This window comes from Vulpes vulpes, chromosome 13, assembly GCF_048418805.1.
Source record: "Vulpes vulpes isolate BD-2025 chromosome 13, VulVul3, whole genome shotgun sequence".
Lineage (NCBI taxonomy): Eukaryota > Metazoa > Chordata > Mammalia > Carnivora > Canidae > Vulpes > Vulpes vulpes.
This window is the reverse complement of record NC_132792.1, coordinates 3,722,610-3,748,083: the sequence shown is the minus strand read 5'-3', so window position 1 is coordinate 3,748,083 and position 25,474 is coordinate 3,722,610. Positions and strand designations below refer to the sequence as shown.

The 25,474-nt window shown below is 49.4% G+C and overlaps 1 protein-coding gene across 1 annotated transcript in view; it reads right to left on the bottom strand.

Moving 5' to 3' along the window:
* The window catches only part of FAM135B (family with sequence similarity 135 member B), a 276,991-nt gene that overhangs the window by 33,865 nt on the left and 217,652 nt on the right, over window positions 1–25,474 (bottom strand). Inside the window, exons 8-9 of the mRNA XM_072733864.1 lie at window positions 8,561–8,714; window positions 6,337–6,386 (exon numbers count right to left, since the gene is read on the bottom strand). Coding sequence (XP_072589965.1) covers window positions 6,337–6,386; window positions 8,561–8,714 — 204 coding nt within the window. The remainder of the gene's footprint in view (window positions 1–6,336; window positions 6,387–8,560; window positions 8,715–25,474) is intronic.

Sequence of the window (25,474 nt, the reverse complement as noted above, 5' to 3'; positions counted from 1 at the left end):
CTGGGAAAGTGTCTCCAGTGTCTCCATTGTATTCCCAACGAAGAGCAAAGTGGCCGCCAGCACACCGTAGGTGCTTGATAAGTGTTGACAGGATAGATTCACTTGGAATAAAGATGCATACGAATTGCTCCATGACTACAGAACTCGATGTTTTCAAATTCTCTTAAATCACAGACACGTTTCCATGCCTACGCGCCACCCCCTACCCAAACCTCATCTATTCTCTTTGATGGACAGTTAGCGCCCTGGTGTGGCTGCCCAGTAGGTGGCGATGTCCTGCCTCTAAATGCTTGGTGGGCTTTGAGCGCCCTTTTGGGGGTGTGAGGGGGGGGGCTCTGTTTCCTCCACTGAGAGCATCAGGGCAGCTTTTTAGCAAACAACAGGATGGGCTGAAGCCCACCCCCGCTTCCCTCCCCATCACCCAGCTGTATCCCTGCATCTGTGGGCTAACTAGTTTGCTCTGTACAAAATTAAGCCTGCAACAGCGCAATCACTCAGAACCAGGGGCAGTATCCCTGCAGCCCTGGGCCCGGCGCCAGAGGAGGAAGGTGACCCATTCCTCAGCTTTTCGTGAGATGCATCGGAGAGGCTCATTGTCAGCCCGAGCTCCCACCTGAACCCCGCGGGGACGATGCACCGATACAGCAGAAGCTTTACGGAAGGGACCCTTCGGAGTCCGCTGTGGCAGAATGAATGGGGACACACCTGTAGGTCCCCCTGTATTCTCAGGGCTGCTGCGGGGCAGCGCCCGGTGCATCGCAGGTGGGAGCCAGCGTCCGTCCGGCACAGGGCAACTGGCGTTGGCTGTAAATGCGGTTCGCTACCCTTCTCTGCCTCGAGACACGCTCTCCTCCATCCACGCAGCCCCCTGCGAGCTTGTCACCCTCCTGCATGGCTCCCTGTCACCCCGGGGCTCAGCCCCCTCCCGCTGCCTCCCCTTCCCAGAGCCACTGCCTAGACAGTCCTCTCACCGGAGGCCACAAAGCCTTCCCTCACTCAGCCTCCCCTCTGGGGTCCACGGCATCTGCCCCCCCATCCCTGGAGGCGGTTAGTGACACATCCTCCCAGGGTCCCACAACCATACACATGTCTGTGTCCGCATCTGCCGTTCCCACAGCTCGCGAAGACGACTGGGACAGGGTCAAGTGGCAGCGGTACCGCGTGCCCATGTGAGCTCATTTCACCCTCAGAATGGCTCACCCCACGTGGGCCACCAGCCACCCAGAGGGGACACGGCTGCCCAAAGTGCACAGTCAGCCCACACGCCCAGCACACATCGTGCAGTCCACGCGGACGTGGGCTCCGACTGCTGCTCCTCCTTGGTGCACGATGGCACAGCATCGCCCAGGGGCCTGTGGAACCAAGAAAGAGCATGCCACCTCCTGCCTCGGTCTGTAGATGAGCCAACAGCCTCGGGGGGGTGACAGCTGCTACAGGCTCCCTCGCTCCCTCACCTTCGGTGGCTTGTACGTTCTTGCGACTCATTAGTGCACCTGTTCATTACAGGAACGAACCCTCTGGCCAGGGGGGGTTTGAGAGTCAACCAGTCACTTCCGTCGGCTGTGAGCCCCGGAGGGCATGGGGTCCTGTCCCTGCTGAGTCCCCCGGGGCCCAACATGCGGCCTGGCGAGGCCTGGGCACTCACAGAGTGTTTGCTGAGATGAGTCAGAGCTCCTGAGCCAACACTCTAGGGTCACCCCCACGGAAACCTGACTCTTCGTGGTCACCGAGAGCAACGTGGCCTCTGAACCACATTCCTGGCTGAGCACGTGTGGCAGCGGGAGCTGTGGCCAGGGACGTGACAAGCCAGAGCGCAGTGAGAACTGATCCAAATGCGACAGTTAGCATTTCCTGCATTCACCGCCCTGCCGGCTGCATGCGGATGCTTCACAGACCCGACCTGTGTTCCCTGCAGGGGGCGCGTCTGCTTCCCCGGACGGCACCATGGTGGGGAGAGGGGGCTCCAGCGTCGCGGCCACCAGCGCCTGATCCTGTGCTGCCAGTGCTGTGACTCTGGGCAAACAACCCCTCCTTCGTGAGCTGAGCCCCGATTCCCAGTCCCCTGAGAACAACAGGATCCCTCAGGCCAGGCCATACACCTGCTGGGCCCATTAAATGAAGAAATGCGACGCCAGCAGCTGGCCAGTGTGCAAGCTTACTGACTCAGATTAAAAGAGGTTAATAAAAAACAAACGGTTTTAGCCCCAATTTACAGATAAGAACATCAAGGCCAGGGCAGCCCCGGTGGTGCAGCGGTTTGGCACCGCCTGCAGCCCAAGGTGTGATCCTGGAGACCCGGGATCGAGTCCCACATTGGGCTCCCTGCAGGGAGCCTGCTTCTCCCTCTGCCTGTGTCTCTGCATCTCTGTGTGTGTGTGTCTCTCATGAATAAATAAACAAAATCTTAAAAAAAAAAAAAAAAAGAACATCAAGGCCCAGAAAGGTTAAGCAGCTTGTCTAAAGTCGGAAGATCTCCTGGCTCTGATGTGACTGCGTCTGCAACACATCACGACTCCTCATCACATCCACAGTCCCCCAACCTACCAACCACCACCACCACCGAGTAAGGTCTAAGGAAGAAACAGGGAGGAGCCCCTGCCCTGCCCCCGAGGAGTGTGGCACAGCGGGAAACTGAGGCAGCGGGTGGGCTGGGTGCTGTGCCATCTGGGAGTGTGTCCTCCATCTCCCTCCACCACTCACTGGGTGCCCTGGCCAAGTGCTTCCATAAAGGCCAAGTCTCGGTGGTTACAGGAGACCAGAGGAGAGTCTACACGACAAGCACTAAGCCTGCACCTGGCTCAGAGCACGCGCTGGCTAAATGCAGGTTGTCCTTGCTCCTGGTGGTGGGATGCTCTGGTGAAAGCACCGGGGGCTAGCCTGCCTTCCTGGGCTTCAGAAGAGAAGCTTCTGGGAACCTGAGAGCCAGCAGAGAACCCAGAGGACACCCCATCTCGGACCGCTCATCCCGTTGGCAGTGGCAGCAAAGGTGTGGTGAGTAACAGCTGCCAGCAGCTGCATTTTTTTTAAACTGCGAACATGAAATTTTTGATAATGTACAGATTGCATCAGTGTCTCCTTGGGACCCTGAGCTGCATCCAGGCCTGGAGGGAGAGGCCAGCTCTGCGCAGCAGACCCGACCTGTGAGACAAGAACTGGGTGCTCATAGGGTCCCCTCGTGAGCTCTCTCCTGGTCTCACCACAGCCACGACACACAGATGAGGAATCTGAGGGCCATAAAGACCCTACATTGCACACCCGGGATCACACAGCTGATGTGCAGAAGGGCTGGAGTGTGCACTTGAACCTGCAAAGCCTGCGGGCTTTTCCAAGGTGATGCTGCGCTGGGTGCACTCCGGGGAGGAAGGGGGAGCCCTGTCCCCTGGAGTCTTGGGCCCTGAGGTCAGCTTAGCCGTCCCTCTTAGCACTGCCTTCACCTACTCCGGATTGAGGGAGTGGATGCTCCACACATTAGCATCTCCGTCCTTGGCCGGTCTTTCCCCACCACACTCTCTAAATGGACCTCTTGTGTCCCTCACGCATCCCCACCTTTATCAGGACAAGCACCTGCAAGGGGACTCCTTGATGATCCGACAGCTAAGTCTCACCCTTTCTTCAGGGCTCATATCACATGGCCCCTCCGCCCTAGACCCTCCCCGACCCCAGCTCCCGGCACCACCTTTACACTCTGCCTTCCTGCCCAGCTGCTGCCTGTCCACGTAACACTGAGCTTTGCTGATTTTATACCACGCTCTAGGGGCGCCTGGGTGCCTCAGTCGGTGAAATATCTGCCTTGGGCTCAGGTCATGATCCCACGGTCCTGGGATCGAGTCCTGCATCAGGCTTCCTGCTCGGTGGAGAGTTTGCTTCTCCCTCTCCCTCTGCTCTCTCTCTCTCTCTCTCTCAAATAAATACAGTATCTAAAAAAATATAACGTGCTCTAAAGCAGGTGTTCTCAACCGTGGCTGCACAGCAGACACATCTGGGGAGCCTCTCCTAAGTTTTCTTCTTCCAGTTTTACTGCGATACTAATAACGCACAGCATTGTGTACATGTAAGGTATACAAGATTTGATAAATGCATATATTGTGAAATGATCACGAGAACATGAGCAAACAAACCCATCACTTCACATACTTCAAATGATGTCCCTGGGATGAGAACTTTTAAGACCTACACTCACTAACTTTCTTTTTTTTTTTTTTTTTTATATATAAAGACAGGATCATTCTTACTGATTTTCCTTTCACCTCAAGCTCCAGTGTGGCTCTACATAGCACAGTTACTGATCCTGTCTTTTTTTTTTTTTTAATTTTTATTTATTTATGATAGTCACACAGAGAGAGAGAGAGGCAGAGACATAGGCAGAGGGAGAAGCAGGCTCCATGCACCGGGAGCCCGACGTGGGATTCGATCCCAGGTCTCCAGGATCGCGCCCTGGGCCAAAGGCAGGCGCCAAACCGCTGCGCCACCCAGGGATCCCACTCACTAACTTTCAAATACACAGCAAGTATTACTAACTCTGGGCCCCACACACTGCATGTTATATTCCGAGAACCGATGCACCTTAAAACTGGACGTTTGTACCTTTTGATCACCTTCACCCATTCCCTTGTCCTCTGACAAGCACCGATCTGTCCTCTATTCCCACGAGTTAGGTTTTTGTTCGATTTACATTTCACGTGTACGTGGGATCCCCCATTACTTGTCTTTGACCTCTTGCACTCAGCACGACGCCCTCGGGATTCGTCGTTCACACTGTTGCAAATGGCAGGATTTCCTTCTTCATACGGCTGAGTAGAATTCCACTGCGTAGATGCACCGTATCTTCTTCATCCACTCACCCGTACGTGGACACTCAGGTTGTTTCCACGGCTTGGCTATTGTGAATCACGCTGCAGTGGACACGGGGATGCAGACATCTCTTCGAGTCCGTGATCTCATTTCCTTTGGATACATACTCAGCAGCGAAATGGCTGGATCGTAGGGTGGTTGTATTTTTGTATGTTCGAGGAGCTTCCGTACTGTCTTCCACAGCAGCTGCTTCGGTTTCCATTCCCAACAGTGCACATGGGCTCCCTTCCCTCCCACCACATCCTCAGCACCCTTGATGTCTGTCTTTTTGGTAGCAGCCACTCTAACAGGTGTGACGGGATATCTCACTGTGGTTTCCATCGAGCTGGGGAGCTATGACTGTACAAATGCCTGAGCTCCACTCCCTGATACTGTCTCCACCCTGTTTAGATGGGACCCAGGCAAAGGTACATCTTTAAAGTCCCAAATGTGGGCACCGGGGAGCTATGACTGTACAAATGCCTGAGCTCCACTCCCTGATACTGTCTCCACCCTGTTTAGATGGGACCCAGGCAAAGGTACATCTTTAAAGTCCCAAATGTGGGCACCGGGGAGAGGGGGGCTCAGTCACTTAGGTGTCTGCCTTGGCTCAGGTCATCATCCCAGGGTCCTGGGGGTGAGCCCCATAGCTCCCTGCTCAGTGGGGAGCCTGCTTCTCTTTTCCTTCTGTTTGCTTTCTCTCTCTCTCTCCTTTTTTCTCTCTCTTTCTCTCTCTCAAATAAATACATAAATCTTAAAAAAAAATAAAGTTCCAAATGTGTTTTGACTGTGCAGCAAGGGATGAGAACGCTGGTGTGAGAGACGGCGATGTCACTTTGCAAAGAGACAGTCTTCTGAGTCCAGCTGCCGGCACTGATTAGCAGTGTCACCAAGCCTGAGCTGCCACCCTGGCTTCCATCTTAATCTTGCCTTTTGCTCTAGAAGGACGACGTGCAGTACCCACCCAGACCATCCACACAATGAGATGGGGGAAAGTGTTCCAGAGGTTGCAAAGGACAATAGCAGGAATTTGCCAATAGGTGTCTATTTAAGCACCTATCCCTAATACATACTCAATGGATTTTTGACAGATGCGTGCTACTGTTTTCAGGACCAGCGTCACCATGCTGCTAGCCCCCTGCCATAGCTGAGGCCATCTGGGCACAGGTGCAAGGTCTCCATCGCCCTCCAGGAGAAGCACATAGCTGGTAGTCAATACATTTTGTTCAATGGACAAGTAAGAGACAAACGCAGTGTCGGCTCCAGGGACAGAGACCTGTTAACCTGTTCGTTTTTTCCCAAAACATCTAGCAGAGAGCTAGACACGCAGAGGGGTCAAGTGGACCCTTAACAACAGAGAGTGATGGGACAGAAGAGGATCTCTTCAGTTTCTGGTCTAGCGTGAGCTCATACGCCCTATGCTTTCATCTCTGATTTCTACATCAAGCCGGGACCTATGTTGGTCCTGAATTGCACCACTGCCCTTTGGGCCAGTTTTCTAATTACCTGTAGCTCTGAGCACAGCTGAGAGAGCGTTTCCTCAACTCCAAGGGACTCTAGGAAGAAAAAAGAAAGACGGACAATTAAATGGACACATGTGGAAATGCTACAGTCACTAACTGCAATAAAGCAATATAGGTTCAGGTTGGCATGAAAGTCACAGAAAGATACACAATTCCCGAGGACTCTCCTCCTTTTCTATTCTAATTTCCTAAAGGGGTCATATTTACGAAAAAAAAAAAAAAAGGTTAAACCTGATCTGGAGCCTTGTGACCCCACACTAGATAAAGAGCAACAAAATCTCATGGATGCTTTTCTGAGGAGGAGAAGGCCCCCAGGTCCACACACTAGTTTGTGTGGTTCAATGTGATCCCACAGCCTTTGGGGTTTTTGCAAACATGTGCATCCAAGCGTGCACGCACCTGCACCTACCTGTGTGTGACACCTGTAGGGCATGGATTCAGATCTCCATCATATAGGTAAATGCTGGGAAACAGAGAGTAGTGGAGCAAGCAGCACAGCTGAGCCCAGCTCCACCCACTGTGACACCCACGATCATCACACCCCAGAGAGGAGCCTGTGATCTCAGCTCTTCTTAGCAGGAATCTCTGGCCTCTGGCCATTTGTAATTCAATGTTGGCAGCTCCATCTTTGAATTCCCCCCTCAGTTCCATGATGCTGTGGTCAGTGGTTTGCACCAGGCCACGGCATGGGTTCTACTTAAAGCACTGCTGCTCAGGTGAGTGGGAGCAATTCCCTCACGCCTCTGGATCCTCACTGATGGCCTGATGAGTGCAGTGCCTTTGCCCCCAGCACCTTCGTTGGCTCTGGGAGTCCCACCAGGCACAGTGGACTTTTGTCCCACTGATCAGGCTCTGTCCGTGGCGCCTGGCACACAGCAGATACCCAGTAACAATACGATCGTGAATGAATGAGCAAATAAACCTAGTTCCTTTGGGTAAAAAGAAATTAAAGCAAGAAGTCAACTAGCACTGCACCATCTCCATCTTCCCTGTGAGCTTCGGAAACTGGCTCTGATTCTGTGCGTGTCTTTTTTGTGTGCATAACATTTGAACCTGAAAAAAATTCAGCTTCACTATTGTGCAATTCAAAGAGTAGCGTCTGGCTTGTCCGGGGTGTTAAGGCTGATAAGGCCAGATGCTAAGATGGCAGGACAACTCATCAACAGCACCGCACCTACTCCTTGATCCTACCTGCCAGGCACTGTGTGCAAGGGATCTGGGGGGGGGGGGGCTCTGTTCTCAAGACCCCGCGTCTAGTGGGGAAAAGAAACATGCAAATAAATCATTGTCACCTGGCGTGTTCAGTGCAGTAATGGGCAGTGTACGAGGCTCTAAGGCTGTCCCAGTAGGTGAGGTCCAGGGGTGCGTGTGGGGAAACTGAGCTACCCCCAGCAGGATTATTCTTAACCTTGAACCAGGCTAAGCAATTGGCCTCGGTTCTGGAAGCAAAGGGGCCTCAGTAGAGGACTATGAGCAGAATCATACTGTGTCACCTGCTGCAAATGAGGGGGATGACAGAAGGGACCCTGCCCCAAGAGTCAATGCAGGAGTCCCCGTCTCTCGTCTTGTTTCTGCCACGCATTGCTGTGTGATCCTGAGCAGTCACTGCACCTCTCTGAGCTTCGGCTTCCCCATCTGTCAGCAAAGAAGGATTCAGGCCCAATGATCTCCATGATGTCTGAGGATGTGCACGCAGCTATTCATCCTCAGAAAACCACATATGAAGGCTGCTGAGAGAGCTCTATAATCATCCAGATTAAAAAACATATAACATATGTATAAAATATGTATTTGTATACATATACATGTATATGTATACATGCTTATATTTATAGCATATAGAGAATTTATGTATATTCTTTTGGGGGTTGTTTTACACTCTTGTCATTTGCAATCCTATAACTACTCCCCTTAGCAAGCGACTTGACATTGTGTACAGCGGTGCCAGCGGTGTGGCAAGTGTGCACTAAACGCCTGGTGGGTGAACAAATGCATGACTGCACGTGCCTCGAGGTGCTCCTGCCCTTTCCTCCTGCAGGTGCACGTCCGAAACTCTCTCCTGCTGGAACGAGACACCGCACAGAAAACATACCTGGAAGAGCACTTGTCACCGTGGCGCTTGCAAAGCTGCAAGCTTTTTCAAGCCAGGCCCCAAACGGGGCAGCTGGGCTGCTGGCCTGAGGCTTCCCCCGAGCCCGGGCCCTTACCCAGCTCCATGTGCGGCAGCTCAGGGATGTCCCTCATGATGACCAGGAAGTAGGCGCGGAGCCCCCGGTAGGCGTGTAGGAGCAGGAAGCACAGGTCCCGGTGCCACCGGTGGGCGTGCTGCATGCAATTCTCTGACGGCACATAGAAGCTCCCCTGCGGGTGGGACAGACACAGAAGCTGAGGCCACCATACACCGGCTCTGACAACAGCCGTGGAGGGCTTCACAACCCCAGGGGAAGAGAGTTTGAGGCCCTCCCCCCACCTGGGTGCGTGGGGAAAACACCACCATCTGCCAAGCCTCTGTCTTGTATGCTCATATTAAAATAATAATAATAAAAAATAAATAATAATAATAATAGCAGCAATATTAAGAGTGAGGATGAGGTTGATGGCACTGACCCAGAAGGTCTGGGGCCACCTAAAGGGACCCACTCCCAAGCCCTCGTTCCCTGGCTGCTGCACGGCTCACCATAGAAGACGGGGACAGACAGAGGGAGTCCCTTTCACAGGCGACATGGTATTTGTGGCGACCCTGCTGGGAGTTGGGTGAGCGGTACGTAATGCCCAGGGGGAGGAAGATGCGCTGCTGCAAAATGTGAGGTTAGAGACTCAACCCTGGCTGCTGCATTTGGCAAGATGCCAAACAGGAAGGCACAGCATCAGGTGCTCTGCACAATGTCATCTGCTTGCAGGTGGAGAGTGCACTACACCGGTACGATGACCTAACAGTGCTCTGTGCGATGAGGAAAGAAGGGCCAAGTCCACCATGTATCTGGAGACTCAGACACGGCGGAAGAGAAGACACGGGCCAGGCCTCACTTCCATGCAAACTCCAGAGAGAAGGATGTCTTGGGGTGAATTTCAGCGGGGATTTGTTTATGGCAGCAGAGAAAGGAAGCTCCCGAGGAGAGGCATGGGCAGCAGAGGAGGGGGGCGCCAGCACAAGGCTGGAGCAGTCCATGGGAGTGGGACCTGCCTGTCCATCTACTGCTCACCCAGAGGTGAGCAGGGGGGAGGGACACAGCCCTTCATGATCCCGTGCTGCCCAGTCCGTCCTGTGGGAAGAAACTCCACCTGGGGAGTTGGTTCGATTCCCCGCTCTGGGTTCTCGCGAGCCGGTGAAGTAGCAACCTCCGGTCCCATTTGGTCTCCTTCCTTGCTGCTATCAGAGAGGAATCTGTTGGTCCTTGGGGGCAGGTCTGAGAGGGGTAAGTGGCCATCTGCAAGTCACCTGCTCTCCCCATGGAGAGTAGACGATCGTGGGTGCATTAGACTCGTGCTAATCACGGCATCGTGATGGGTGCGGCACGCAGGGTGCTGCAAATCAGGAAAGGGGGATGGAGGTGTCGGGTTGGCTGCTGTCACCCGGCTTGGGGATGGTCAGAAGTCAGCTCCCCAGGAAGAAGACTCTGAGACAGAGCTCTGTCTGTGGCAGGTACTGGGTGTGCAGTAGGGAGTAACCCTGTGGGATCGCAGGAAGGGGCAGGGGGAGGAGCTGCACTCACGGTCACGGTCATGCAGCAGCATAGAGACCTCAGCATATCCCATGGGAAGTTCTGGAGTTGCAGAGCCCGTGGCTTTGGAGGAAGGGCCAGGTCTCTGCACTCGTGCATTGCCCACTACTGAGCATGGGTTACCCCGGGAAGGAGGCGTGACCTCAGTCAGCAGCTCTCTCAGATGAGCAATCTCCAGAAACAGGCATGACCAGGGGCTGTTGGCTACCACCACCCGTGGCAATTTGAGAAAATGAATTACTCAGGCCCGGGGGCAGGATACGGATGGTGCAGCACAGCATCCTCTGGAGAGAGTCCACTCCCTGGGACTCCATTGAACCCGGGCTTTGCTTTCCGAGGCCACAGGGTCCCTTTTGAGTTGAGCTTATGAGAGACATTCAGTGAGGTTTGGAATCATCAAAAGACTCTTCCATTTCATAAGCAGAAAATAGCTAGACACTCAGGGTAATCCCTATATTCCCATTTCTCATCCTTCCTTGTATGCTAGGAACAGAAGACAGTAGAGTTGTAGAAAGACGGGCAGAGCTTGTGCATAGCAGGGTGTCAGGGTGTGCGTGTCGGACTCCAGAGCCCTATGGAGCGAGAAGGAACCCACTGTTCACGGCGCATCTAGGTACTCCCACTACCTTGATGTCATGTGGTGCTCAACAAACTGTACAAAGCAGATACTTGAATTTTGACTTTCAAAATTAGAAGACACATATGGTGAAAATCACAATATTACCCAAGGAAACACAACAAAAAGTACCACATTCCTCACAGTCCAATCATTTCTTGTAGATCTTTCTAGAATACTTCCATATGCATATGTGCATATACGTTTTATATGCACTTAATATACGAATATATGTCCTGGAAACACACACAGACACACCCACAAGTCAGAAAATGCTCTGGATGGTTCTTTGTTCCTTGCTTTTATCACTTAGCATGCCTTAAAAGTTCCTTCTGATTACATAATAAGTGGTTAGGAACTCCAATTTCTATTTCACAGATCAAAAGATTGTGGGTCAGAGAATCAAATGACTTGTACAAGGTCACCCTGCTTTGCCCGCAGAAGAAATGATTCTCCGATTCAGGTGCTAAATGGGGGCAGTGTCTTCTCAGTGTGCACAGGTGCCCTGGAGACCGAGCCTGGCGGAGGACAGATGCTCCATCAGGGTGGCTTGCTTTGACCGAGGCATTAATTAAAGTCCTGCAGAGCCTCGAGGAGCTGTGACTAAGCGGAAATGAAAGCAGACAGGGGAGGAACAAAGGCATCAGACCCAGGAGCTAGGAGCCCCCTTTTCTGTTTGCCTCAAGCAGCCCTGAGCATCCCGTTTCCTGGTCCCGCCACCTGCTAGCAACCGAATTTTCTTATCACCAATGCCTCCAATGGAAAATGCTTCGGGACCTATTGAAGGCAAGGGATCCTTGAAGTCTGATATTAACTTTGACTTTGGAAACGAGATACCAATATCATATAGATTTTTCAAGAGACACATAAGGTAATCTTTGGGGAAATCTTCGCAAGGCTGATTCAATATGATTATTGAGGCAACATGAAGTCAAAATGGTAACCCAGAGAGAAATCCTCAAAAAAGGCATGGCTTGAGATTATTATGAACAAAACAAATCTTGTTCCCTAGAAAAGAGTCAACAGCACAACTTTTCAAAAGTGAGTGAGCTGCTGCAGAAAATCCCTTTAGCTGTCCCCTGGGGTCTTGCAGAGCCAGTGAAGAGGAGCATGTGTGCCTCCACTGGCCCTGCATGGAGTGGGCCAAAAAATCACCCTGCACGAAGAAAGGCCCCTGGAGCACTGCCTGTTCCCACAGCCTGGAACAGAAACCCTAAAACGATATGCAGGCCCCATACATGGCCAACAGAATACAAAGTTGTGCCTGAACTCACCATGGTGAGCTCCAGATCAGGGCCCACAGTACAACAGCCACAAAGGGATGTACAGAGGGGATGGTCATGACATGGCCCCTTAGGGTGGCTGTTAAGGATCAAACAAGACTATTCTAATAGGATGTGGACTTCTGCAATGTCCCAGGGTAACATCAGGGGGCACGAAAAGATGCATCCATCAATGGCCTCCAGGAACACACCTACGGATTATGAGGCTCAAACATCAACGAGGATCCACTTAGAAACCTAAACAATGGATCTGAACTCAAGTGAAGCACTTCGGGGGCTCCACTGGGGTGCGGTTTGATTAGAATCTGGAGATCAGTAGGCCTGACCCTGGCTTGTGGGTCAGTCCCTCAGTAATGGTGTGACCAGGCGAGACCCCATCCTCTGAAGTGTCTGTGTCAGATGGGAAGTCGGGAGAGGAATAGAGCCGAAGGGCTCTCAAGAGTGCCTGGGTGACATTCAGCACCCGCCTAGGTGCTAGTTAGGAAGGTTTGCTTTTTTTTTTACTTCATTCATCACCTAATCGAGAAAGCAAGCTGGCCATCAACTCTGACCTTATATCAACGCGGGTCACATCAAGTGGCAACTACTGCCCTGGGCTCGAGATCTCTGTTCCAGAGTGCTGGCTTGATGCTTGCCTGCTGTCAAAGTGGCTAATTGGCATCCCCCTGACCCAATCCTTCTCTTCCCTCTGGAAGAACCACTTGGACCCATCTGGCCCCACATCCTCAATAGCTGAGACATTGTCCCAGACTCCAGCTTTCTGTCTCACCTCACAATCTGTAAGAAGGTCTTAAAGGTTTTGCCCCTACCATGCTCTTGCTTTTGCCCTAGTTTGAGTCTACGCTGCTTCTTTCAATTATGAAAGCATCCTTCTATAGGGTCTCATCCCACTGGTCTTTCCTTCCATCTGTGGCATCAGCACATGCAAGTTAGTTTATAGTGTTACCTGCTGTCTACAGGATAAAGTTTGAATTCATTAGGATGCCACTCAAAGCCTTGAGTGGTGAGTCCCCAACATATTTCCAGGTCATCTGCTGCCTCTTGTTCTACATCAGAGCTGTAGTTGCTTTTCTCCTTTTCTGCCTGTAACTCATCACCAAGACTCAGGTCCAATGTCATCTCCTCTGTGAAGCTTCTCCATCCTCTCCCTCCTCCCAGGTCCTGCACGCACCTCCTTAGACCACAATGGTCTCCCCAACACCCCCCTCAACACCCAGAAGGTAGAAGTGGTTTGTCTTTAAACCTGAAACAGCACACAGAAATTTGATGATTAAAGAAAGAAAGAATAGGGGTGCTTGGGTGGCTTAGTCATCGGGCATCTGCCTTTGGCCCAGGTCCTGAGTCCCTTTTGGGCTCCCTGTTCAGCAGGGAGACTGCTTCTCCCTCTCTCTCTCTCTCTCTCTCTCTCTACCACTCCACCCTCTTCGTGCTTGCTTGTGCTCTTTCTCTCTCAAATAAATAAAATCTTAAAAAAAAAAAAAGAAAAGAAAGAATAAATGAATGAGCTGTAGCATCCTCTGGGAATCTCAAGAATACAAGACAACACAGGTCCAGATAGAAGGTCCAAATAACCATTACCTCCCCCTTTTTAAAACCATGGGTTTTCACACAGTTTGGGGCTTGGTATTGGGATTTGCCAGATTGCCACAAAAATCATGCTATGGATCTTTATGTCCTATACAAACACACTTACTTATGCTTTATATGAGATACTTACACAATCTGATGTTTATTTGGCATGTGGTAAGCACTGATAACTTTTCATTTAATAAAAACACGCCCATGAAACTTGACATAATTTTTGTACAGAAATATCAGTACATCTTCTGTGTTACAATTGTGGAAAAATGCATATGTGGAATTGGGTTTTAATATTCTGGATGTTTATTTGAAATAGGAATGCAGCTCTATCAGACCTCACCATCTAGAATTCTATTAATAGTAGCCACTGTTCAGTAGATGCCTGCTGTGTGCTTGGTATTATTTTTTTTGGTCTCTGGATGCTGGCTCTTGGTAATTCATGGGTTTTATCATTATCATCTTATTTTTAATCAATGAGGAAACTACGATTGCATTAATAAGCAGCTAACATTTATTATTTGACCCTATTACATGCCGGGCACTGTTCAAGCACTCTACATGTATTAATCATTTAATTCTTATGCCAAACCTAGAAGATAAGTACAATTATTTATCCCCGTTTGGTAGACTGGGAGTCTGAACCCCAGAGTGGTAAATAACCCACCTACAGGTCCGATGGCCAGCAAGTGGTGGATTAGGCATGGGCTGGGTGGGAAGCCTCACAGCACTGAGCTTCCTCTTAGAACCAAGCTGGAGGAGGTTTATATAGTTAGCCTGTGTTCCCACATTCAGGATACAGAAGAGTGAAGCCTCCAGCACCGATGAGGGCCCAGGTTTAAAAAGGAACCTCACTCTATAAATTCCAAAGGGAATCGAAAATCCCTTGGGCTACACTTCCCTTTGCAACCAACTAGCTGGGATCCCAGATAACAGTGCTGTCTTTCTTTCTTTCATCTGGTCAGCACCAGACCGCTGCCATCCTGGTGAGCAGTGTCTGATTTGGTGCTCCAACACACAGGGCGGCAGTGACTAACTGTGGGTTGAATGCCAACTACCTCTTACCAAAAACAGTTAAAATACAGAAATCACAGCTGATTTCACATTAATACGACTTGATCTAAGTTGCCCCTACGGTCCTCTTAACTGACAGCCCACAAGGCTCCCTGAGCAGGGAGCAGTTCAGGCACAGGGGTCAGCGAGGTGGTTGACAGACCCTGGTCTAGGGTGCAGACATTCCCACTGAGGCACGTCTCCAGTCTACATTATGTGCTGGCCGCTCTCCACCTGCACATCGCTCCAGCACCAACAGATCCCCCAAATGACCACTGAGTGACCACAGAGAGATCTGTGCGGCCCTGGCCATAAAAGAAGTGAATGTGGCTTAGTGTTTCTCTCCCTCCATGAGTTTGCTGTATCTGCACCTCCTCTTCTGGGAGTCGAGGACAGGATAGTACTCATCTACTCCCAGTGGCCTTCACATAGCGGGCAATGCATATGTCCAGATGACTGAAGCAACGGTGAGAAAAGAAGAAGAGCTATAGTGAAGCCGAAGAGCTGCCTTGAACCTTCTAATGGGTTGTCATGGGGACTGGCTGCACAAAGTCCCACCAAGGGGGTCTAGAGGCACAAGCTGTGGGTGAGAACACTCTTCTCCACTCTTGATATGTTTTCAATGTGCAGGAACACCCATTAGCATGACACCCCTGGCTCACCTCTGCCCATTTGCTGGGCACACAATGAGTTGGGGATAAAAAACTGGACTCTTCCTCTTCTTTCTTCGTGACAGCAAGTCCTCCCAGGGAGGCACTTGTCTCTGTCACCCTCAGCCCTGGAGGAGGCCTGGCAGAGGAGACTCTCACCTGGGGAGGCTTGCCTCTGTCCAACACTCCTATACCTGACCAGGTAAATAGTTCCTTCTAGAGTTCAGTATCCAGGAGCCCCCTTGGTCAAAGATCTAACACCTTGGACAGGGACTTAGCTGCCCTCACGGAGTGAGAGTGAGGGTGAAGGAGGTAGTTCTCTACCTTCCATAGAGAACAAGAGACATGCAGCATTAGTCTTAGGATCATTAAAGGGAAGAACTCCATATGAATCCTTCCATTGATGTACTTTATGGCATTTCCTTTGGTAAACTGGTCAATTCCTGTATCACCAAGAGATTTTTGACCTGTTTCGAACTTTAGAAGGTAATAATTCATGAGTAATTAAATAGGTTGATATAACGACTCTGAATAATTCATCACTTAAAAGACATCATTCATGTCTTGTAAGTTACCTTAATGCCTGTGATGAGTTTCGGGCAAATGCATACACATTGCTGCTATTGATCTATTTGACTTTAGAGAACTACATTTTCACATGGTAGGTATTATGATTGAGAGTCCCATTGGGTTTCTTTATATTCTTCACCAAGTCAATGGAGTCATTCCAACTCCATGTATCACCATGAACCCAGTCCCTCTGTATTTGGTGCCTCCTGGTGCCTGTCCCCCTGCTATAAACACTTGAGCTCCAAGGGCCCCTGGGTGGCTCAGTTGGTTAAATCTCTGCCCTGGGCTTGGGTCATGAGCTCAGGGCCCTGAGATCGAGCCCTGCATCAGGCACCATGCTCAGCAGGGAATCTGTTTCTCCCTCTCCCTTTAACCTTCCCCCGGCTTGTGTGCCCTCTCTCTCTCTCTCTGTCAAATCAATAAATAAAATCTTTAAAAATAAATAAATTTAAAAAATAAACACTTGAGCTCCTGAGATTAGCATGCACTGCCCCCACCTGGAGGAACATATCCTCCAGCTGGAGGAACCAGGGACACAGATGCATAATTATAGGTAGATGTCACACTGGAAGAAACTAGGATGTTGAGTGTGTGGAAGGGTGTGAGCGGGGAAAGCTTCCTAGGAAAGGTGATGCTGCAGCTGGATCTTGAAGGGTTAGGCAGGCAGAGAAAGGATGAGAGAGGGCATGTCAATTATAGGAGACACCATTAACAAAGATACAGAGTGAACAAATAAATACAGTGCAGAGAACTACAATCTGAACTATGTTGCTAAGGCACATGAGTTCAGGAGAGAAAAACTGGAGACAGACAGGTGGGATCTAGTCATGGAGGGTCATGCATATCACGTTCATCAGAAAAAAACAAAAACAAAAACAAAAAGCAACTCAATTCTCAGGAACCCAGAGACACCTAAGAAAGGTACAAAATGTGTGCCAGTGCGCTTGCCAAGGGGAGATAGGAAGGCATGTGTGGAGGCTCTGTTCTAGGACTCTGGCTTCTCCCTAGCTGCTGCATCTGGTACTCCAAACCTCCAGCGAAGTTGAAATCATAATGTAAACTTACAAAAGTAGAAGGAGCCCAGAGAGATGAGGTAAATGGCCCTTGATCCCATAAATGCTAAGAGGCAAGTCCAGGTTTCCAAAACAGCATAGCCATGCTCTTCCATCCCACAGGGCACTATTCGGAATTCACCAGAATCAAAGTCTTCCCAACTGAGGGTAGGGCAGTGAGAACAAGGATAATGGCCATCAGAAATGCTGGATTAATCATGCAGTGTGTGAAGGGCTGAGCGGATATTACTCCCATTCCCAAGAGGTCAGAGACCATCAACTCCAACGTATCTGCAGGATGAGGGAGCTGTCAATTGCAGGGGGTTACTGTGACCATTATAACTGTTTCTACTTTGGAAGCTAGAGTGGTTCACTATGATCTCTTCAAGGTGTAAAATTCTATGCTTTTGTGATTTTAATTATGAAAGGTATTAAATTCCTTCAACTATCACTGGGGCAGGCATAGACTCGGCATCTACAATTACTCTCCTACTGGGAGATTGTGGATTTGGTCCTTGTCTCTCCTCCTGGAATATCTGGTGGGCTCTTTCTATATGGCTCATTCTGCAGGGAACCTGGAAAGTAGACCAGAGCAGACCGGCACTGAACACGGATTCAATGTTCTGATAGCAAACGTACAAACACCCACGTGTCTCCCCATAAACCTCCTTATCTGAGATGCACAGAGCACCCAGACTCATGTCCCAAGAGCAAGGTGGAGGGAGCGATAGTGACTGTCTGTCTTGCAGTCAGATGATCAGTACCCAGCATGGCTATGGCTTGAATGAGGCGAGCCTGATCCCAGAGCCCACACTTCTAACCACTGCCGATTCCTGCCTCCCTGTAGAAGATGCTCAGCGAATGTGGGCCCTCACTTGGCCTCTGCTGAAACAGATAAGTCTGTTCTGAGAGATTATCAAGGCAAATGGGAGGCCACTGCATCAATATTACCACATTTAGAATGTTTATTTCTATAGAAAACCAGCTCAAAGCATGAATGGCTTCCATTACAATGATTGTGGCAATAGTAGAAACCAAAACAAAAGCATGTGTATAATAAATTATAGTCTATCTAGAGCCTTTAAATCAGCCCTGTAAGGTACAGGTCATTCTTAGGCCCATTCAATGGATGAGGAGGCACAGTGGTGGATCTGTCAGACATAGTGTCAGGAGCTGAGTTTCCTATGAGAAAAGAAATTGTCAAAATTAATAGCCCCCAAATAATCCGAACACATTTTTAGTAAAGTTTGGATCACCTCTCTGGCCAGGCTGTGATCAAATAGAGCTGTGCCGTTCTATGACTTGCATCTGCCTCAGGTTCAAGATAAAGCTATTAAATGGATGGCTGCCAAAATGACTGCATTGGCACTGCACCGTGACACTTAATCGAGGCTATGGCATCCACGCTGTCCATGCTGCTCCGCATCTATCGACTGCTTATGACTTGGTAGTACTCTGTCAAACACGGCGGGCACCCTCCACGAGGTACGGAGCCCCCATCGTGTGTTTGTGATCCTTTCCTGCCTCTCTTATAATAAAGGCAATTATTTCCGAGCACGATGGTGAGGCGCAATGAAGGCAGGCTAATGGACGTAAGGTGCTGAGAAGAGCAACTGGCAAAGAACACTGCACCCGGGGAACACCAAAGAGATGCAGGCCAGCCAGTCTGCAGGGGTGGCAGGAGAGGACGAGTCAGAAGGTTGCAGGCAGGGTGAGGATGCTGGCCATGATCCTGGCAACCACACTGTGCACACGCCACCTCGCTTTTCTCTGAGCCGAGGAGAATGAGGTATAGAAAGAGGAAATAAGAGTGGACCAGAACCCACTTCCCTGCAGTCTTCCAAACACAGGGGACCCTCTGGCCTTTTGCTTTTCAGTATTGTACACAGAGCCTACAAATGATGTGAAGAGGCCACTTCACCGCTGTGTTTATTAACAAGGACTCTGCAGACAGTAAATTCTTTAGCTAAGGTGACGGCACTCAATACATCACTCCAGTGCAGAAAACACTTAACACTCCAACATTTGAAAGTGCTGGATCTATCCATCGAAACATTTATAGCTTTGGCACTTCCAGTTTCTGGTATTTTACTTCCATTTGTTCTTCATTAAAAGCAATTCCCCAAACTGTGTGCAATGTTCAGCAATTTTGTTAGCAGTTGGCAAATTGGATTCTTAATATTTAATCTAATTGAGAACAACATTACACAACTCACACTGAACAAGCAATTTAGTTGTCAGATCATCATAAAACCCCAAACACCTTTCTGATGAATGTATTTTTACAGTCTAGCTGGAGGAAGGCTCTAATTTAAAGAAAAAAAAAAAACTATTCTCCAACTCTATCAGCTGCGTCAATGTCTCTTAAAAATCACCAGTCACTACATGTGATATTTTAAAAACGAGAGATGGTGTGTTGTGTGAAACGAGCGTATGGTCAATCGTCGGAGTCAACCCAAACTCAAACACTGGCTTTGCACACTGTAACTTTCTCAGGGTTCCTCACATGTACACAGAGTCTATTAAAAACAATTTTGGAACAAGATGCCATCTCTACCACTGTTGGCAGGATCTGTTCTACAACAAATCAAATGCCGGGGAGATATTAAGTGCATCGTTTGGTTACTCCGTAAATAGTAGATACAATGAATAAAATAATATTTATTGTTATCTTTATGGTTAAGCGTATTATTTTTATCAGTACCATTAGAGTGTGATAGAGCGTCACCTCATTTTTTCTCATCAGTAGATCACACTCACGAGTTACAGGAGGCAGGCAGATGGAGCGACGGGAGAGGGTGCTTACATTCTGTGCGTTGTTTTCGATTTCGTGCAATTCTCTTTTGTTTTAAGCGATGTCTTCAAATCTTTAAGACTTGGCTCTCCAATCTGGCAGAAATATCTTTCGGGGATAGGATTTGTAGCTGGTTGAGGATCCAATGTGGAAGAAGTTTATCTCCCTGGCAAGCTGCTGCTTGTGGATTGAAGCAAGAGGAGGGCAGGTGCAAGAAGCGAAAAGAAACAGGAGAGCGGTGGCAGGCTGTCTAGAAGTGCAGGGGCCGTGGGGGGCTCACCGGGGAGCGGAGGGAGGGCAGCAAGCCCCACCGTGCTGGGGCACACTTCGGGGCCAGCACCAAGCAGGCACACAAAGAACAGGAGGGAATGACAGACATGAGCACTCCCATCCCTCCGGACACTACACCCAGAAGTCAGCCCTTATCCTGACTCGGTGACTCCGCATGTAGCCCTTGCTCCCTCACCCCCAGAGAGCAAAGCTGGTCATCGTCCCCGTTGCTTCACCTGGCCCGGCTTTAACTGCCCCACAGCAGGCTGCTCTGGCCCTGAGACTGCTCCTCCCACCCCAGGCTCGGCGCCTTCACCTGCCCACACCCGTGTCGCAGATGGCCGGACAGAGTCCCACGCCGTCCCTCCTGGTGAACCAGACCTCTTCCCTGTCGGGAGCTTCTCTGTTATCTCCTCTACTCAATGTTGCTGCTAGTGATACCGCTACCCTGAGGCAGAGACACCTCTTTCAAGGAGAGTTTGGGATGCTTCTGAGCTTGATTATGGTTAGTGTCACTCCACACAGTGATATTCTAGAATTAAGTAGAACAGAGGACATGCTTAACATGGTGCCCAAGTCACTCATGCATTTACTCAAGAATTATTTAGTGGGGGGCACTTGGGTGGCCCAGTGGTTGAGCGTCTGCCTTTGGCTCAGGACATGATCCCAGGGCCTTGGGGTCAAGTCCCCCCATTGGGTTCTCTGCTCAACAGGAGACAAGCCTTCTCTTTCTTTTTCTCTCTCTCCCTCTCTCTGCCTCTCCCCAATGCTCATTCTTTCTCTCTCTCAAATTAATGAATAAAATCTTAAAAAAAAATAAAAATAAGAAATCAGCAGGTAAAAGTAGGAGGGGGGGAATTTCAAATGTGACGAGCAACCTTTTGCAGATGTAAAAATAAAATTGAGATGATGTCAGCAGAGTGTACATGTGGGGTCAAGGCTGAATGAAGGAGGGTTTCGGGTCTGAGGCCCGGGGCAGCAGGAGGGCCTCTATTCTTTGTCATGAGGATGATTTTAAGGTTCACCATCTCATGGGAGCCAAGTGGAGAGAGCGTGGAGGGAAGAGAATCAAGAGAAAGCAGGTAAATCTGGAAGCTGTGCGTTGTGCAGCGGGAAGCATCCGCGTAGGCAGCGGGAGGGGGACGAGGAGAGGTGTGAAAGTGAAGACAGGTTAGAGAGTCTGCAGGGAGTCCGTCCCTGGCATTGGTGTGCTAGACAGGAAGGGACCCGGGATGATTCTGAGGCTCCTGGAGACTCACTCGAATAAGCAACACAGAGCACAGGCCGTCATTCCCTCCCGTTCTTTGTGGTGCCTGCTTGGTGCTGGCCCCTACGTGCACCCCAGCTCCCCAGTGAGCCCCCCACGGCCCCAGCGGTTCTGGACAGCCTGCCACCGCTCTCCTGTTTCTTTTTGCTTCTTGCACCTGCTCTCCTCTTGCTTCAATCCACAAGCAGCAGCTTGCCAGGGAGATAAACTTCTTCCCAGCAGAGGAGATGCAGCATCTGAGATTGAATCTCCGGAACCCCACCAGTGGGATTGGAATCCCAGTGCCTTCCTGACTTTGGGCCACCTTACTGATTTCCATAAGCCTCAGTTTCCTTATCTGTAAAATGGGGGGGGGATACTAATAGCTTCTTCACAGGGGTGAGTGAAGAGTAAATCAGAGAATGTGCACACAGCCAGTAAGATGGGCTAGAAAAGGGACGCCTGGGTGGCTCCGCAGTTGAGCATCTGCCTTCAGCTCAGGGTATGATCCCGGGGTCCTAGGATCGAGTCCCACATCGGACTCCCCACAGGGAGTCTGCTTCTCCCTCTGCCTGGGGAGTCTCTGCCTCTCTGTGTGTGTCTCTCATGAATAAATAAATAATTTTTTTAAAAAAAGATGGGAAAAAAATGATGGGCTGGGAAAGGGGAAGAACTCTGCAGTTTAGCTAATAGTGTTCTATTGATTAACTGGAAGCACGGAGTATGGTCTGAATATTAGCCACGGAACCACATCCCTTACGTCTCTGAATTCACCCCCATGATCACTGGAGGCAGCTGTTAGGTAGCACACTGAGCACCTGTATTGGGAGCCTTCAATCAAGCACCTAAAGCTCACCATGTGGACAATCCTTGACAGGTTACTTCCACCCCCAGGGTCCAGGCTCCCCTTCTCTGAGAGGGGTTAACTAATTCCATGGCTGTGATGATATTCAATGAAATATCAGGACCAAAGGCCTTTGGGACAGAGAGCATAGTGGAACTCATAGATAGTGTTGCCATCACTCGCCTTATCAGTGCTGACTCTTGAAAAGTGTTAAGTCAGCCATCCCGGGAAGTGTGCATGGGCTGTGCACGGCCCTGGCCCGCCTCCACCCCTGAAGGCTCACATCCCATAGGCAAGCTAGGCAAAGGTTAGAGTATTCCCTGAAGCCACCAGCTGACTTTCTGGCAGCCATGAGCAAGCATCGGTTTCGCTGAAAGTTCTCCTGGGAAAGTGAATGAGATCAATATGGAACAGGATTCTTTGCTACCCAGAGAAAGCAGCCAGTGAGGCAGAGAGAACAGCAGAAGGCAGTGAGGGATGAGAGTCATCTCCAATAATAAATCCTGGAGCAGACTACTGCCACAGTGAAAGGGACAGCCAGCACAGCCCTGGGGCTGCAGACAAGCACCCTGTCTGCAACCGCATCGGTCTGGAGGCCAGATTCCAGGAGGGGTTCACTGTTGTGTTTAGGTTAGAAATGGGAGGTCCAGAGTGAGAGCTGGCAGGGAGTCTCTGGTTGCCAATAGAACTGTAAGTGACTCCAACAAAACTGGCTATGAAGACACTGGCAATACAATTTACAACAATGGGGCAGCCCGCGTGGCTTGGCAGTTCAGTGCTGCCTTCGGCCTGGAGCGTGATCTTGGGGACCCGGGGTCAAGTACCATGTCGGGCTCCATGCATGGAGCCTGCTTCTCTCTATGCCTGTGTCTCTGCCTCTCTCTCTGTGTGTGTCTCTCATGAATAAATAAATACAATTAAAAAAAAATTTACAACAGGTGGGGTGTGTATGTGGGGGTGGGGTTCAATAAATGAGGCTGGATCTACCACACTCAGGGATCGGACTTGGATTATGCTTTGTGAGCACTCATGCATACGGCATGCACCAAGTGCAGGTGCTGGCCCACACCAGGAGGCCACAGCGTGAAGGAAGCCATGGTCTGCCCTGGGGCCTTCCCGCTAGCAGGGAAGACAGACAGCTGTCTCCAATGGGGTGGGCATTGCACCAAGCAGGCAGCATGAGAGAGTGAGGTTTGTAGCAACCTGGGTTGTCAGGAAGAGCCTCCTTGGGAAAGGAACATTCGACCTGGATCCCGAAAGACGGGCCGGAGGAAAACTGAAAAAAAAAAAAATCTCTCATGTTTTGCCTTTTCCACTCATTGGAGGAGTATAGGCAGTCATTCCTCTGTTTACATTTGTGAACAAGATGGCTCTTGGAAGCCATCACTGCTTCTACACTGGACTGAACAGCTGGTGATGGAGGGGATGCTGGAGAGTGAGAATCAGCTCCCTGAATTCTGATTTATGCACGACAACCTTTGTCCTGGCGGACACTACAAGAAGCATGCTCACATAAGCATAAGCCATGTCTTTGGAAGAGAGCCACAAGGGTCACTGTTTTGTAAGGGGAGAAACCGAGACCTGAGACCACATATCTAGTGGGCTGCAGAGTTTCCTCAGGCCCTCACCTATAGAGTCTACCAAATTTTTTCACTTACTAGTGGTGTGAATTTGGGCAAATAACAATCTCCCAGTACCTGTTTCCTGATGACACCATAGTTACAACTATGGAAGCCTCGTCGTTGTTGTGAGGGTTCATGGGGTCATCTACAGCGTTGGCTGTCATTAACATCATCATCAAAATTGCCATCGCCCTATGGCACCTGGCAAGCATGCCCACTTATGTTGAATCTGCAAAGTGTTTTTGCAGTCTACATTTACACAAGTGGAAACTAGGTGGAAAACTGCGCTTTCTGGCTAGAATTACCTATATATCTCTGGATACTCATCTGGATACTCATATATAGACAATAACATGGTACAGTTGAAGGAGCTCTTAGCTTAAATGTTGAAAGAACTGATATTGGAATCTCAATATCCTCTTCCATAGGATGGGAAAAAAATCAGCCTTACTGCTGCCCAGAGGGTTTCTCATCTGTTCCCTCATCATTGCCTTCCACAGCAACAAGGAGTGAGCATCCTTCCACGTGCAAGGCACTGGCTACACAGTATTCAAGAAAGACACAGTCCCTTCCTTGAGCTTTTGCAGTGGTGGGGACAGATTGGGAACAAGATAAGACATAGAATGTTACAGGAAAAGAATCATGGGAAGAAGACAGGAAACGTAAAGGGTTTCTTCTGGGCAGGCTATAAGTTGAGAGAATTCTCATTTCTATAACAAAAACAATCTGTCTCTGCTAAGTGACAGAGGGAATATCTGTGGAAGGCATTTTTAAACTACATCCTTTCATACCAACTATAATCGATAGACTCTAATGGATGCAAATTTAGTGTTTATGGAAACATGATAACTGAGATTACTTCCAATGATGTGAGCAATGAGACTCTGGCGGAAAACAAAAACCAAATCTATGTAAACGTAGCTTTTGAGTTAACCAAAACTTTTTTTGTGCACGTGAGTCAAAACAGTAATAATTCTATTTCTATTACTTCTGTTTGTAGCTGTGCTAAAAACAGGGAAAAAATAAAAACTGGAGACGAGCGTGCCCACTTATTCAATCTTCACCACGTGCTGGTCACTGCAAGTACATTAACCATGAGAACAACCCATGGGGCTGGCATTATGTTCTGTTGAGAATGAATAAGTAAGTTAGTGCAATACACAAAATTCACAGAACAATCACTTCAGAATTATATGGAGTTGGGCCAGAATTTCCGTTCAAGTAACTGCCCTTAGGAAAGACATCTAGTCTGTCAAAGGCTTAGTTTCTCCACCTGTAGAAAGGGCCTCACGCTTAGAAATGTCGGCGGATGTAGAAGAGACAGAAGAAATGACTTTTGCAGAAACTGAACACTGGGTATAACATAGTGCCTCCCAATGTGTGCTATAGCCACTGAGTCTACACTCCTGAGACCTTGTTCAATGACCTGTCTCCCCTGAACACACACACACACACATACACACACACACACACACACACACACACTATGTGTGAATAGAATGGTTCCTCATTACAGAGCAACACAGAAACAGCTTACCGGGCATTGGTAATATGCCCTTCAAGAAAATTAAATCTAACCAAACTAGCAAATAAAATCATTTCTAAGATCTCAGTAATAAACATAAGTTGAAATGAGTTGAACACATTACAGGTAGATGATAAATATCATGTGCTACTTACCAGGAGGAGCCAATACACGCACATGGGCAAATGCCATTAATAAACACACAGCTGAACACCAGCAATTTGGTCTCCATGGGAACAGAAGGTAATATCACACCACTGTTCTTTGATGGATCTTTTATTATTTCAGTATTTGAA